This window comes from Lithobates pipiens, unplaced genomic scaffold (genome assembly GCF_037356315.1).
Source record: "Lithobates pipiens isolate NorthernLeopardFrog02 unplaced genomic scaffold, aLitPip1_a1.2 Scaffold_8, whole genome shotgun sequence".
In the NCBI taxonomy this organism is placed as follows: Eukaryota; Metazoa; Chordata; class Amphibia; order Anura; family Ranidae; genus Lithobates; species Lithobates pipiens.
This window is the reverse complement of record NW_027507903.1, coordinates 180,038,835-180,053,024: the sequence shown is the minus strand read 5'-3', so window position 1 is coordinate 180,053,024 and position 14,190 is coordinate 180,038,835. Positions and strand designations below refer to the sequence as shown.

Here is a 14,190-nt window from a genome sequence, read left to right as displayed (position 1 = left end):
ATTACTAGAGAAAGATAAAATAATAAAAATTCCATAAATCAAACATACCAAAACAGAGGATGCCCCAATAGAGTGTGGGCCAAATGGCTGTCCGAGGCCTCCATGGCAACCGCAAACTGAGCTTGAATATAACACCACTCTACGGGTGGATGGGATTTTGAAACATTGAGGGTTTTTTTTTGTTTGGTTTTTTTGTAATGTAATCTGTTATGGGTTTATTTGATTATTATTGTCCCCTGGGTTACGAGTGCAAGATTTGTTCCTTAGATATTTCAATTGAGTGGGAGCCAGTACAGCACTAGGTTGTTTGTTCTTTTCTTGTAGACATGCTACAGCTGTATCTCACTTAATAAATGGATAAAAAAAAAAAAAAAGCCATAAATCTATCCCCTATTTTGTAGACGCTATACATTTTGCGCAAACCAATTAATATACGCTTATTGCGATTTTTAATTGTATTTTTACCAAAAAATATGTAGAAGAATACTTGTCTGTCTAATCTGAGGAAAAATCTGTGTTTTTGATATAACATTTGAGATATTTATTATAGAAAAAAGTAAGATATTGTTTTTTTTTTTTCTTTTCTTTTTTTTTTTTTTAAATTGTCGCTCTTTTGTTTATAGCGCAAAAAAATAAAAACGCAGATGCGATCAAATGCCACCAAAAGAAAGCTTTATTTGTGGGCAAAAAAATACATCAATTTTGTTTGGGTACTGCATCGCACGACCGCGCAATTGTCAGTTAAAATTATGCAGTGCCGATGCGCAAAAAATGGCCTGGTCATTGAGCAGCCAAATCTTCCGGGGCTGAATCGGTTAAAACAGTAGTAAACCACAATTGGATAAAAAAAAAGAAATTCCCTGCAAGCCAGTGTTTTAATGTGCTAGTGTGCATCGCATACTAGCACATTGTCAAACTTGCCTTTTAAAACACAGCCATCCAGTGCCACGCTGTCACAGCTGGGAGGGCTTCCCTCTTGCCCCTGGTCTTGCATCCGGGGCTTGCGGCCTCCAGCTACAAGAGTAGGAGCCACCGTTAAGGGCATGGGCTTTGAATGTCCAGCAGTGTATGCCGGACTTTCAGATCGCAAGCGCCGGTGACGTCAACAGCTGCATGCACTCTGAATATCTCCTAAACAGCGCAAGTTTAGGAGATATTCACAGTACCTACAGTTAAGCCTTATTATAGGCTTACCTGTGGTATAAGTGGTGTAACAGAGTTTAATACCGCTTTAAATTATGTTGAGATTTTTTACTGGTTTTTGTGTACCTGTTGGGTATTTTCACCTTACCTTTTTTTGGTCTGTTGACTAGAGAAAAGTACACAAAGTGATGGGGAAAGCTCTGCAGTGGCAACAGGGACCACATCTGGTTCTTAGTACTCTAAACATACACAAGGCTTGCGGGCCAAATGTGGCCCACTAGGCCTTGTCATGTGACTCTCGGACCCATTTTTTCAGCTAGACTGTGGCAGGACTCCGTTGGAGTTGCACACTGTGCATAGCGCAACCCTAAATCTGCACACAGCACACCCCTGAACCCTGCACTCTGTACGTAGCGCACCCCTGAACACTGCACTCCGTATGTAGCTCACTCCTGAATACTTACACTCTGTATGTAGCATACCCCTGAACTATGCACTCTGTGTATAGGGCACCCCTGAACTCTGCACACTGTACATAGCTCACCCCTGAACTCTAGACTGTGTACATAACGCACCCCTGAACACTGGACTCTGTATGTAACACACTTCTGAACTCTGCACTCTGTACTAAGCACACCCCAGATACAACCAGCCCTTCAGGGGCAAATACACTGCTGATGTGGCACCAAAATTAAATGGTGCTTGACATCCCTGCTCTAAAGGAACAGGTTTCTGCCTTATCCATTCTATTCCAGAAAACGTGCATGTTACAGGTTACCCGCTAAATATGGGTGTAGTGAGGGGGGGAAAAAAAATTAGATTCCCTGTGGATTTTGTAAGTTTGCCCACTGACAAAGAAATAAGTGTATAATTGTATTGGTTGTTTTATTTTAACAGTGAGAGATAGAATAAGGAGAAAAATATCCAGAAAAACACATTTCAAAAAAAGTTATAAATTGATTTGCATTTTAATGAGTGAAATTTGTATTTGATCTCCTATCAATCAGCAAGACTTATGGCTCCCAGGTGTCTTTTTTTATATAGGTTACGAGCTGAGATTAGGAGCACTCTCTGAAAGGGAATGCCCCTAATCCTTAGCTTGTTACCTGTATAAAAGACACCTGTCCACAGAAGCAATAAATCAGATTCCAATCTCTTCACATGGACAAGACCAAAGAGCTGTCCAAGGATGTCAGGGACAAGATTGTAGACCACCACAAGACTGGAATGTGCTACAAGACCATCGCCAAGCAGCTTAGTGAGAGGGTGACTACATTTTGTGCGATTATTTGCAAATGGAAGAAACGCAAAATACTGTAACTGTCAATCTCTCTTGTCAAAGATCTTAAGGCAGCTGGAACCATAGTCACCAATAAAACAATTGGTAACACACTGCATCAGGAAGGACTGAAATCCTGCTGCACTTGCAAGGTCCCCCTGCTCAAGAAAGCACTTGTGCAGGCCCATCTGAAGTTTGCTAATGAACATCTGAATGATTCAGAGCTCAACTGGGTGAAGGTGTTGTGGTCAGATAGGACCAAAATCAAGCTCTTTGGCCTCAACTCACTGCATTTGGAGGCGGAGGAATGCTGCCTAAGACCCCAAGAACACCATCCCCACGGTCAAACATGGAGGTGGAAACATTGTGCTTTGGGCTTGTTTTTCTGGTAAGGGGACAAGACAACTGTACCGCATCAAAGGGATGATGGACTGGGCCATTTACCATCAAATCTTGGGTGAGAACCTCCTTCCCTCAGCCAAGGCATTGAAAATGGGTCGTGGATGGGTATCCCAGCATGACAATGACCCACAGCAAACGGCCAAGACAATGAAGGAGTGGCTCAAGAAGCACATTAAGGTCCTGGAGTGGCCTAGCCAGTCTCCAGACCTCAATCTTATAGAAAATATGTGGAGGGAGCTGAAGGTTCGATTTACCAAATGTCAGCCTTGAAACCTTGATGACTTTGGGAGGAGTGGGACAAAAATCCCTCCTGAGATGTGTGCAAACCTGGTAGCTAACTACAAGAAACGTCTGACCTCTGTGATTGCCAACAAGAGTTTTGCCACCAAGTACTATGTTTTTTTTTTTTTTCTTGCGAAGGGGTCAAATGCTTCACTCATTAATCGCTTGCTGACCAGCGCACACTGATGTACGTCAGCAGAATGGCACTGGCAGGCAAAAAGGGAGTGCAGGTACGTCCCCTTTTAAGAAGTGGTGTCGCAAGCCTGTGCGCGCCATTGCGGTCTCTGTGACTGTGGGTCCCGAGAACTCCGTTACTTGATGTTCGCCAGGTGCCTGCAATCATGTCACGGAGAAGAATGGGGAGATGCTTTTTTTTAAACAAAGCATTTCCCAATTCTGCCTAGTAACAGGACAGTGATCACAACTCTCTGTCATCGAGAGCAGTGATCACTGTCCTGTGTGTTGAAGTACAGCTCCATCACAGTTAGAATCACTCCCTAGGACACATTTAACCCCTTCACTGCCCCTAGTGGTTAACCCCTTCATTGCCAGTGTCATTTACACAGTAATCAATTTCTTTTTTTTAGCACTGATTGCTGTATAAATGACACTGGTCCCAAAATAGTGTCAAATGTCTGTGTCCCCCATAATGTCACAGTCCTGATAAAAATCGCAGATTGCCGCCATTTACTACTAAAAAAATAAATAAAAATGTTTAAAAAATGCCATAAACCATCCCCTATTTTGTAGACACTATACATCTTGCGCATACCAATCAATATAGGCTTATTGTAATATTTAAAAAAAAAAATACATATTGGTCTAAACTGAGGAAAAAAATATAAAAAATTTTTATAGCAAAAAGTAAAAAATATTGCTTTTTTTTCAAAATTGTCGCTCAAAACTGCAGAGGCGATAAAAAAAATACCACCAAAAGAAAGCTCTATTTGTGGGAAAAAAAGATGTCAATTTTGTTTTGGGTACAACGTTGCACGACCGCACAATTTTCCGTTAAAACGACAGACAGGCAAAAAGTGCTCTGGCTGAGAAGGGGGGGACATTTTTCCGGGGCTGAAGTGGTTAATATGGAAATCAATGTATAACTTTTTTTAAATGCATTTTTCTGGATATTTTTGTTCTGTCTCTCACTGTTAAAATAAACCTACCATTAAAATTATAGACTGATAATTTATTTGTCAGTGGGCAAACATACAAAATCAGTAGGGGATCAAATACTTTTTTTCCTCACTGTAACATGCTTCAAAAGTAAACTTAACCTGTAACCTTAATGAACATTTTATCCTCCCTTCCCTCTGTTCTGTCTTGAATCACGCCATGGAGATTTCACTCAATTACCTGGATGTGGTCAAAGCAGTTAGGATTTACTTAACTGTAACATCTACTTTCAGAAAAAAATCTTTGTGTCCTTCCTGAAGGTCTCAAGGAGGAACATTCTGCTTCCTATTCCACCATAGCCAGGTGGTTCAGAAAGCAAATTTTTAAGGCGTATGCCTTTCAAGGAAAGGGTTCCTTAATTTCTTTTCTGGGACCACTGCACCATTTTTGTTGGGTCTATCGGCATCATCCATCCAAAGGCTGCCACCTGGTATTTTGGTCATACCTTTTTAAAGTTTTACTGGTTGAATCTCCAGGCCTCTTCTGATTTGCATCAAGCTCTCTGAGTATTTTGGGTCAGGGAGGTTTAAAAAAATTCTATTTATCTCTAGTCTGTCCAGGACAGCACTAGAGAGAGGCTCCACCTCTGGAGGCAGGAAACCCAAAGGGTTAAATCCATAAACGGTGTATACTGTCCCTCAGTCTTTGTGTTTCCCACAATGGAGGAGGAGGCTGGTTGGAGCTCCAGTTAACCCCAGAACCTAGGAAAGCTACCTAGGGAGGGAGGAATGTCTGCTGTACCTTGCGGGGTGGGGGACAGATCCTGAGAACGAGAGATCCTGAGAGACAATCTGGAACCGGTGCCTTCCCTCCATATCAGATGAGGGAGGGCTGGACACTCCCTGCATGGGCTCGCAGCAAGTGGGATGTTTCTCTGCTGGCCGGATGCTGGGAGACTAAAAGGGGTCTCAGTCATCCCATATTTAGACCATTTTTTTTATTTTTTGCTCCCTCCTCGCTCCAACTACAAAGGGATCTGCTGGTGACCATTTTTCTTTCTGGAAGATCAGGGGTGGTTGACAAACAATGACAAATCAAACCTGACCCTGGCACAGGCTTTGCGATACCAACGGTTCTTAGTGAACCTTGTGATGCAAAAGGTCTATCTCACGGAGGAGAAGGTAGAAAAGGTAAAGGCAACAGCAGCTTTTTTTTTCAGAACAATCTGGCGGTTTTGTCCGTTCAGCCATGTCTGGTCTAGGTTCTCTGGCAACAGCAATCCCAGCACTACTGTGGGCAAGGGCCCAATTCAGGTGTCTCCAAGCCAATATCCTGAGAAGCTGGGATGGGAAACAACAATCGCTGGACGTGACCTTCTGCTTATCCCTGAAGACCAAGAGGTCTCTGGTGGTAGAGGAATGAAGAAAACCTTTTGCAGGGTCTGCAGTGGTCTTTTCCAGTGTCCGTCCATATCACCAGATGCCAGTGCCTGGGGATGAGGGGCCCACTGGGGGTCGAGAGTAGCCCATGGGCACTGGGCCAAAACATAGTCCCAAACATCAGCCAACTGGAGGGAGTTACAGGTGATCTGGGAGGCGCTAAGAGCATTTGCCAAAGAGTTGAAGAATCACCATGTACAAGTCCTCTCGGACAGTGTGGTGGCAGTCTCTTATAAAAACAAACGGAGGGACATGGTGCCCTTCCTTAATCAGGCTGGCGAGCTGAAACCTATGCTCAGTATCCGCAGTCCACCTAAAGGGAGTGGACAATCTGCTGGATTTTCTGAGATAACACCAAGTGCACAAATCAGAATTGTCACTGAACAAGGATGTCTTCCAGCTATTAGAAGGGAAGTGGGGCCTTTCTAAGGTGGATTTATTCACCAGCAAGGCAAATGCCAAGGTTCCAGTGTACTTCTTGTTGGAAAGAGATGGATGCCTTGGCTCAAAAGTGGGCATTTTGCCTATGCTATGCCTTTCCCCCATTCAAACTTATTCCCCTGGCCCTGAAAAAGTTTGTTCAAGAGTGCACCACATTCTAGTGGTCCCGTACTGGCCGAATGCTGCCCGAGAGGGAGGATCTGCTGTCTCAGGGCTCAGTTCTGTCGTCAAAAATACAGAGCCTGAAATTGTTAGCATGGTGTCTGAGGAAAGCCTCCTGAAGTCTAAGGGGCTCTCAGACAGGGTGGTGAATATGATTCTCCAGTAGAAAGTGACCCAAGCCATTTATGTTAAGTTTTGGAAAGTTTTCTGTTCATGGTTAGGTGCCTGCTAGTATACCAACCATCTTGGAGTTTCTACAGGATGGAGTGGACCAAGGAGTGGCCAACATTAAAGGTTTAAGTGGCAGCCTTGCCTGTTTTTTTTTTTTTTTTTTTTGGAGCAATGCCTGGCATTGGTCCCGCTAGTCAGCAGGTTCTCTAAGGGGTTGGCCAGAATTAGGTCCATTTTGTTCAAAATTTTTTGTTTGCAGTTTCCACAGCCATGCACAAGCACGAGCTTCATGCACTTTCTATTAAAGAGCCTTTCCTGCAAGTTTTTGAGAACAGGCTAGTAATGCATACGGACCTGGGGTTCTTGACTAAGGTGGTCTCTAAATTCCACAGGACTTAGGAGATAATTTTTGCCTTCTTTCTGTGCGTCTCTAATCCAAAAGAAGCAGAAATCCACCAACTGGGCCTGTGTCTTGCGTTAATTGTCCGAAGGCATTAGGAAATCGAATGCCCTATTCATATTGCATTCTGGTAAAAAGTTGTGATTCCAAGCTTCGAAAAGCACAATCGTCCAGTGGATTAAACAAGCTATTGGAAGCTTACAAAATTTTGGACGAGTGCCCTTTTTCCCCTGATGGTTCTCTCTATGCGGGAGCTGTCTGCTTCGTGGGAATAGCGAGCTGGAGCGACACCAGAAGAAATTTTCTGAGCAGCGACATGATCAAGCTACTTGACGTTCATGAAGGATTATGAACTGGACCTTTTTCTTAGCGTAGGATCAGGCGGTAGTCTCCCCAACCCCAATCTGTTAAGTTCTCATTGATCCTCTCCAGTGCTGTCCTGGACAGACGGCTAGAGAAAACCAGAGTTAGACTTACAGGTAACTTTGTTTCTAGGAGTCGTCCAGGACAGCAGGGAGTGTTTTTTGTTCAGAAGCCATTCTGGGGAAGTTCTCAGATAAAGACTAAGGAAGAGGGACGGTAGCCGCCCTTTTTGGATTTAACCCTTAGGCTCTACCTCCAGAGGCAGGAAACCCTTTCTCTCTAGTACTGTCCTGGACGACTCCTAGAAACCGAGTTACCTGTAAGTCTAACTCTGTTTTTTAATCTCCACTTTAAAAAAAAATAGAACTATGTACTGACCTTATTAAATGGAAACTATAATCTCTTTTTAGATGCGTGTATAGGTTATTGGCTTAATGTTAATCAATGCATAGTTTTTGTAATTATAATGTGTTTGTTTATACCTTACATATGGGGGCTCTGTTTATTCCTATTTTACTCTACTTTGCTGCTAATTTCTCGCATTGTAAATCTGAGAGTCTGACCTAATTTCTCACTGTCCAAGTCAGTCGCCAACTTTCTAAAAACAATGCTCACCTGTGTGTTTTAGAATCTGTTCATTTTTCTCTTTTGATAAAAATATGATCTTAATATAGTTGTTGGTTTTATTCACAGGCAAATTCTGAAAATCCTATCCATTTATGTTACAAATCTTAGTGTCTTGACAATTGGATTGAAAGTTTTAACTACTATACTTGCTTCAGGTAGGATGTTACATGTGACTGTAATCACTACCATTGCTTATTTGTGATTAAATTGAGCATGTGAGCCATACAATATACCTTTTCTACAGGAACAATGACTTACCTGAGGCCTCTTGCTGCTGGGCTGTACTAAAAAAAAATAAAAAAAAATACAGTATTAAATTTTTAAAGGAGCCAACTGGCTAAAGTTGTGTATAAAAGAAGTGTGTGTGTGTGTGTGTGTGTGTGTGTGTGTGTGTATATATATATATATATATATATATATATATATATATATATATATATATATATTATGTGTGTGTATATGTGTGTGTATATATATATATATATATATATATATATATATATATATATATATATATATATATATATATATATATATATATATATATATATGAGTTTGAGGCAATAACCAACAACAATAGTATAAAAATTACAATTTTTTTTTCATTGAAACATGATTAAAAGACATAAAAAACAAGGAGTGAAAAAAATTAGATGATGTTACTGTGAATCTGTCATGAGGGCTGAAAAGCCCAGTGGTGTCCGCCCTTCATGTTTCAACTCGCAGAGCCTTCTTCAAGGGGGCTCTGATGAACAGGATAATAATGGATTCTATAAAATAACCATATATAAGAAAAAAGTGTATATACAGAACATGTGTAACCATAAATAATTTCACATATCTTTTGAGTATTGATTTAGAATTACAACTTAAAAAAATCAGCAGAAGATTTAGCATCTTATAGCATCGCTAGAGGACCTAACAGAGGGCCAAAATATCCCAGAATGGCACAAGGGATAGAATCCTAATAATGTGAGGAATACTATGAATTAAAAAGACATTTAAATTCAGACAAGACAACCAGGGTCATGTCATAGCCAAATCGGTACTTAATCATAAGTCGCAATATGACCAAAAAAGGAGCAGTAGTGTAGACAGCAGGTATTGGAGTGAGTTGGCCACACACAGATCAATGGAGGCAGATTTACTTCATAAAGAAGTAATGATGGTCAAAACATATAGAAAGATTTGACCCCCATCCAACTCAACAAAATCAGATGCATCTGAGAGTAAAACGTTGCAGGATTGTCCTAAAAGCAGGGATCTTCAACCATCATGGTGGGTTCCGTCACCAAGGACCCTCAAGGACACTGTCCCTCTTATCTGAACGTAAATGTCTTTTTAATTCATGGTATTCCTCACATTATTAGGCTCCTATCCCATGTGTCATTCATGGATATTTGGGCCCTCTGTTATGCCCTCTAGCGATGCTGTACGATGCTTAATCTTCTGCTGATTTTTTTTTTTTTGTAAATTGTAATTCTAAATCAATACTCAAAAGATGTGAGATTATTTATGCTTACACGTGTTCTGTATATACTTTTTTTCTTTATGTATGGCTTTATTTTATAAAATCCGTTATTATTCTGTTAATCAGAATCCCCTTGAAGAAGACTCTGCAGGTTGAAACGCCTAGGGGTTACCACTGGGATTTTCAGCCCTCATGGCAGATTGACAGTAAAATTATCAAATTTTTCTTCACTAATTTTTCTCGCTGTCTTTTAGTTATGTTTCAATAAAAACTTTGTAATTTTTATACTATTGTTGTTGGTTAACCACTTAAGGACCGCCGTATTGCCATTGTACGTCATCGCAATGGCACAGGCAGGCACAAGCACGTACATGTACGTGCCTGCCTTCCAGCGGGTGGGGGGTCCGATCGCACCCCCTCCCGCTGGATACGGTGGTCCGGTTCGCTTCAGGAGCGATCCGTGATGAGGGGATGGCCGTTGGTTTCTGGCCACCCCCTCTGGATCGCTCCTGGCCAATGAGAAGCTTCCTCCCACTGTGTATTGTTTACACAGGAAGGAGGAAGTGATGTCATTCTCCTCGGGGCGGTCTTTTTGACCGGACTACGAGGAGAAGACTAAAAGTAAGTGTGCACCAACACTACACTGACATGTAGGTACACACAGGCACACAAACCCCCCCCCCCCCCCCCCCCAGTCACAGTGTCACTGATTGCATTGATCATTTCTTTACTGATCACTGCATTCAGTGTCAGTTGTAACAGTAAAAACTGTCAGGGCAGTTAGTGTTAGGTCCAGGGTAGCCCCCTATCACCCCCCCAATAAAGATTTAACCCCCTGATTGCCCCTAGAATTAACCCTTTCACCCCTTTTTGCCAGTGTCACTAAGCGATCATTTTTCTGATCGCTGCATTAGTGTTGCTACTGTCGCTAGGTAGCTAGTTATTTTTTTAGGTTCACCGCCTGGTTTTTATAGCGCTAGGTACCCCGATATACTACCCAATAATGGTTTTAACCCCCTGATTGCCCCTAGTTAACCCTTTCACCAGCGATCACAGTATATGTGTCACTGGTGACGCTGGTTAGCCAGTTAGTTATTTAGGTTCCCCGTCAGGTTTTTATATAGCGCCAGGGACCGCCATATACTACCTAATAAAAATTTGAACCCCCTGATTGCCCCTAGTTAACCCTTTCACCACTGATCACCGTATAAGTGTTACGGGTGACTCTGGTTAGTTTGCTTTTTATAGCATCAGGGCACCCACCATTTATTACCCAATAAAGGTTTAACCCTCTGATCACCCGGCGGGTGATATCAATTAGGTTTTAGGGTCAGGGTCTGCGTCGCCCCAGGCAGCGCTAGGTTAGTGCCAGTACCGCTAACACCCACACGCAAAGCATAAACCTCCCGTAGTGGTATAGAATCTGAACAGATCAATATCTGATCAGATCAGATCTATACTAGCGTCCCCAGCAGTTTAGGGTTCCAAAAAAAAGCATTGTTAGCGGGATCAGCCCAGATACCTGCTAGCACCTGCGTTTTGCCCCTCTGCCCAGCCCACCCAAGTGCAGTATCGATCGATCACTGTCACTTACAAAACACTAAACACATAACTGCAGCGATCGCAGAGTCAGGCTAACAGTTTTTTTGGTAGCATTTTATATTTAAATCCGGAAGGCAGTGCTTGGTTTTCGGGGTCCCATACGTGGCTAGGCTCCCAAAAAGTCCCCCACATGTGGTATCCCCGGGAGAAGCAGCAGACTTTATTTTGGGGTGTAATTTGATTTATGCCCATAGCATGTGTGAGAAATTTATCATTTAGTGACAACTTTGTGCAAAAAAAAAAAAGTTTGTAATATTCCCGCAACTTGTGGCAAAATATAAAATATTCCATGGACTCAACATGCCTCTCAGTAAATAGCTTTGGGTGTCTACTTTCCAAAATGGGGTAATTTTGGGGGGGTTTTGTGCTATTTTGGCATTTTATGGCCTTCGAAACTGTGATGGGTAGTGAGGAGTGAAATCAAAAATTTGCACCCTTAGAAATCCTGAAGGTGGTGATTGGTCGGGGTGCCGTGCGCGATTAGACTCCCAAAAAGTCCCACACATGTGGTATCCCCATACTCGGGAGAAGTAGCGGAATATATTTTGGGGTGCAATTCCACGTATAACCATGGCATGTGTGAGCAATATATCATTTAGTGACAACTTTTTGTAAAAAAAAATAAAAATTTTTATTTTTTGTCATTATTCAATCCCTTGGGACAAAAAAAAATATTCAATGGTCTCAACATGGCCCTCAGCAAATAGCTTGGGGTGTCTACTTTCCAAAATGGGGTCATTTGGGGGGGTTTTGTGCCATCTTGGCATTTTATGGCCTTCAAAACTGTGATAGGTAGTGAGGATTTCGGGGCCCCGTACGCGGCTAGGCTCCCAAAAAGTCCCACACATGTGGTATCCCTGTACTCAGGAGAAGCAGCAGAATGTATTTTGGGGTGTCATTTCACATATGCCCATAGCTTGTGTGAGCAATATATCATTTAGTGACAACTTTTTGTAAATTTCTTTTTTTTTTGTCATTATTCAATCCCTTAGGACAAAAAAAAAAAATATTCAATGGGCTCAACATACCCATCAGCAATTTCCTTGGGGTGTCTACTTTCCAAAATGGGGTCATTTGGGGGGGGGGGTTTGTATTGCCCTGCCATTTTAGCACCTCAAGAAATGAGATAGGCAGTCATAAATTAAAAGCTGTGTAAATTCCAGAAAATGTACTCTAGTTTGTAGACGCTATAACTTTTGCGCAAACCAAAAAATATACGCTTATTGACATTTTTTTTACTAAAGACATGTGGCTGAATAAATTTTGCCCTCAATGTATGACTAAAATTTAGTTTATTCGATTTTTCTTATAACAAAAAGAAGAAAATATCTTTTTTTTTTTTTTCAAAATTTGAGCTCTTTTTCCATTTATATCGCAAAAAATAAAAATCGCAGAGGCAATCAAATACCATCAAAAGAAAGCTCTATTTGTGGGAAGAAAAGGACGCAAATTTCGTTTGGGTGCAATATTGCATGACCGCGCAATTACCAGTTAAAGCAGCGCAGTGCGAAATTGGAAAAAGACCTCTGGTCCTTAAGGTGTTTATTGGTCCGGGGCTGAAGTGGTTAATGCCTCAGTCTCCCCCCATGGCTGTATTTCTTTTGTAATTCATCCTTTTAAATATGTGTGGACATTTATTTATTTTTTGGTTTATTTTAGAAAAAATATCGTTGCTTACATGAAATAGGTTTTTGCCTCTAATTGTTAATGTATGCTATTGGTCTGTGTCCAGACTTCTAAAACACCTTTCCATTTTACAGACGTGATACATTTCTTGGTTTTGGATCATGATGCAGATATTTTTATGCTTATATTTGATGCCATGAAAATGTTCTTTGATAAAGAAGAAATTCAAATGTATGGATGTCAAGCATTATACCTTCTTCTAGTGAAAGGTATGTTATTGTGCTTTTCTCTTTTGCTGTATAAAAATATAAAAAATTAAATTTCAGATGATATCAGTGTGCCTAGTACCCGCTGGATTATAACCTTTTTTTTTTCTTTCTACTCCTAAAGACCCGTAATTTGAAAAGGGCAAGAGAACAAGCCATGCAAAAAAATAGTACATCTTGACTGATATCAGCAAAAGGCAGTCGTTTTTATTACCTTGAAAAAAGGGCTATTTTTGTGATCCATAGACTCAATTAAACTGCATATTTTAAACCAAGAATTCTCACCAGAAAGATTTTTCCCTAGGGGTATAAAGTGCCTGTAGCTCAGCTCAGTGTAATGTAGAGAGCCTCCATTTTTGGTCAACCACGCTGCTCACAAGGAAACTAATGTCTAAACTCTGAGTGACAGTAGAGAGGAGGCGAGGACCGTTGTCATCTCTGGCAGGAACACTCTGGGGAGGAAAAAATTGCTACGTATAGTCAGGGCTGGTGCAAGGATTTTTGACACCCTAGGCAAAACCTAATTTTGGCGCCCCCCCATTAGTGCCGCCCCTGACTCCACCCCTTTTCCCTGCCCATGTATATGGTTATGGTGGAGATGGTGGGGGGAGATTTTTGCGGTAGCTCTACACCTGTGCCTCTGGACCCGGCCTGAAGACAAATATTGGCGGCACCAGCTCGCTTCCTTTGCATCAGCCATGGTACACAGGTATATGGACAGGCTAACTGTGTAACTGCCTGTCCGTACGAGCAGACAGATGCACTGACAATGACTAAAATAATAAATGCACATTTTTTTACCTTTTTGCAAAAAGATCTGCATTTATTATTTTTTCACAAAGGTGAACTTGAACTGCACTTTCACCTTTGATACTGTATGGAGGGACTTGGGAGCAGAGCGGATGCTTGTTAGTTGCTGAGGGAGAGAGGGAGTAGGAACACCAGCGGACGGGCGCCCTAGTTTGAACCTGCACACCTCAAATCACCCCAATTCCTGTATTTTCAGCACCTCAGATCACCCCAATTGCTTCATCAATCCCCTGAATGCCTGTTCCCCGCTGCACCCCACCCCCCCTCACAACTCTGTTTATCTCTGTACCCTCCCTGCACCTCTGTAGTCTCCCCACACTTCTGTTTATCTTTTGTACCCCCCCACCTGTGTTCCCCTCTAACCTCCTCCCCCCCACACATATGTTCCCCTCTGTCCCCCCCACACATATGTTCCCCTCTGTCCCCCCCACACATATGTTCCCCTCTGCCCCCACATATGTTCCCCTCTGTCCCCCTCCCCCACATATGTTCCCCTCTGCCCCCACGTATGTTCCCCTCTGTCCCCCTCCCCCACATATGTTCCCCTCTGCCCCCACGTATGTTCCCCTCTGTCCCCCTCCCCCACATAT

At 42.1% G+C, this 14,190-nt stretch overlaps 1 protein-coding gene across 3 annotated transcripts in view; it reads left to right on the top strand.

Moving 5' to 3' along the window:
- Window positions 1-14,190, top strand: part of LRRK2 (leucine rich repeat kinase 2) — a 474,491-nt gene that overhangs the window by 26,940 nt on the left and 433,361 nt on the right. For all 3 annotated transcript variants that reach the window (XM_077468371.1, XM_077468370.1, XM_077468372.1), the window contains exons 6-7: window positions 7,892-7,980; window positions 12,659-12,793. In XM_077468371.1, the coding sequence (XP_077324497.1) occupies window positions 7,892-7,980; window positions 12,659-12,793 (224 nt within the window). The remainder of the gene's footprint in view (window positions 1-7,891; window positions 7,981-12,658; window positions 12,794-14,190) is intronic.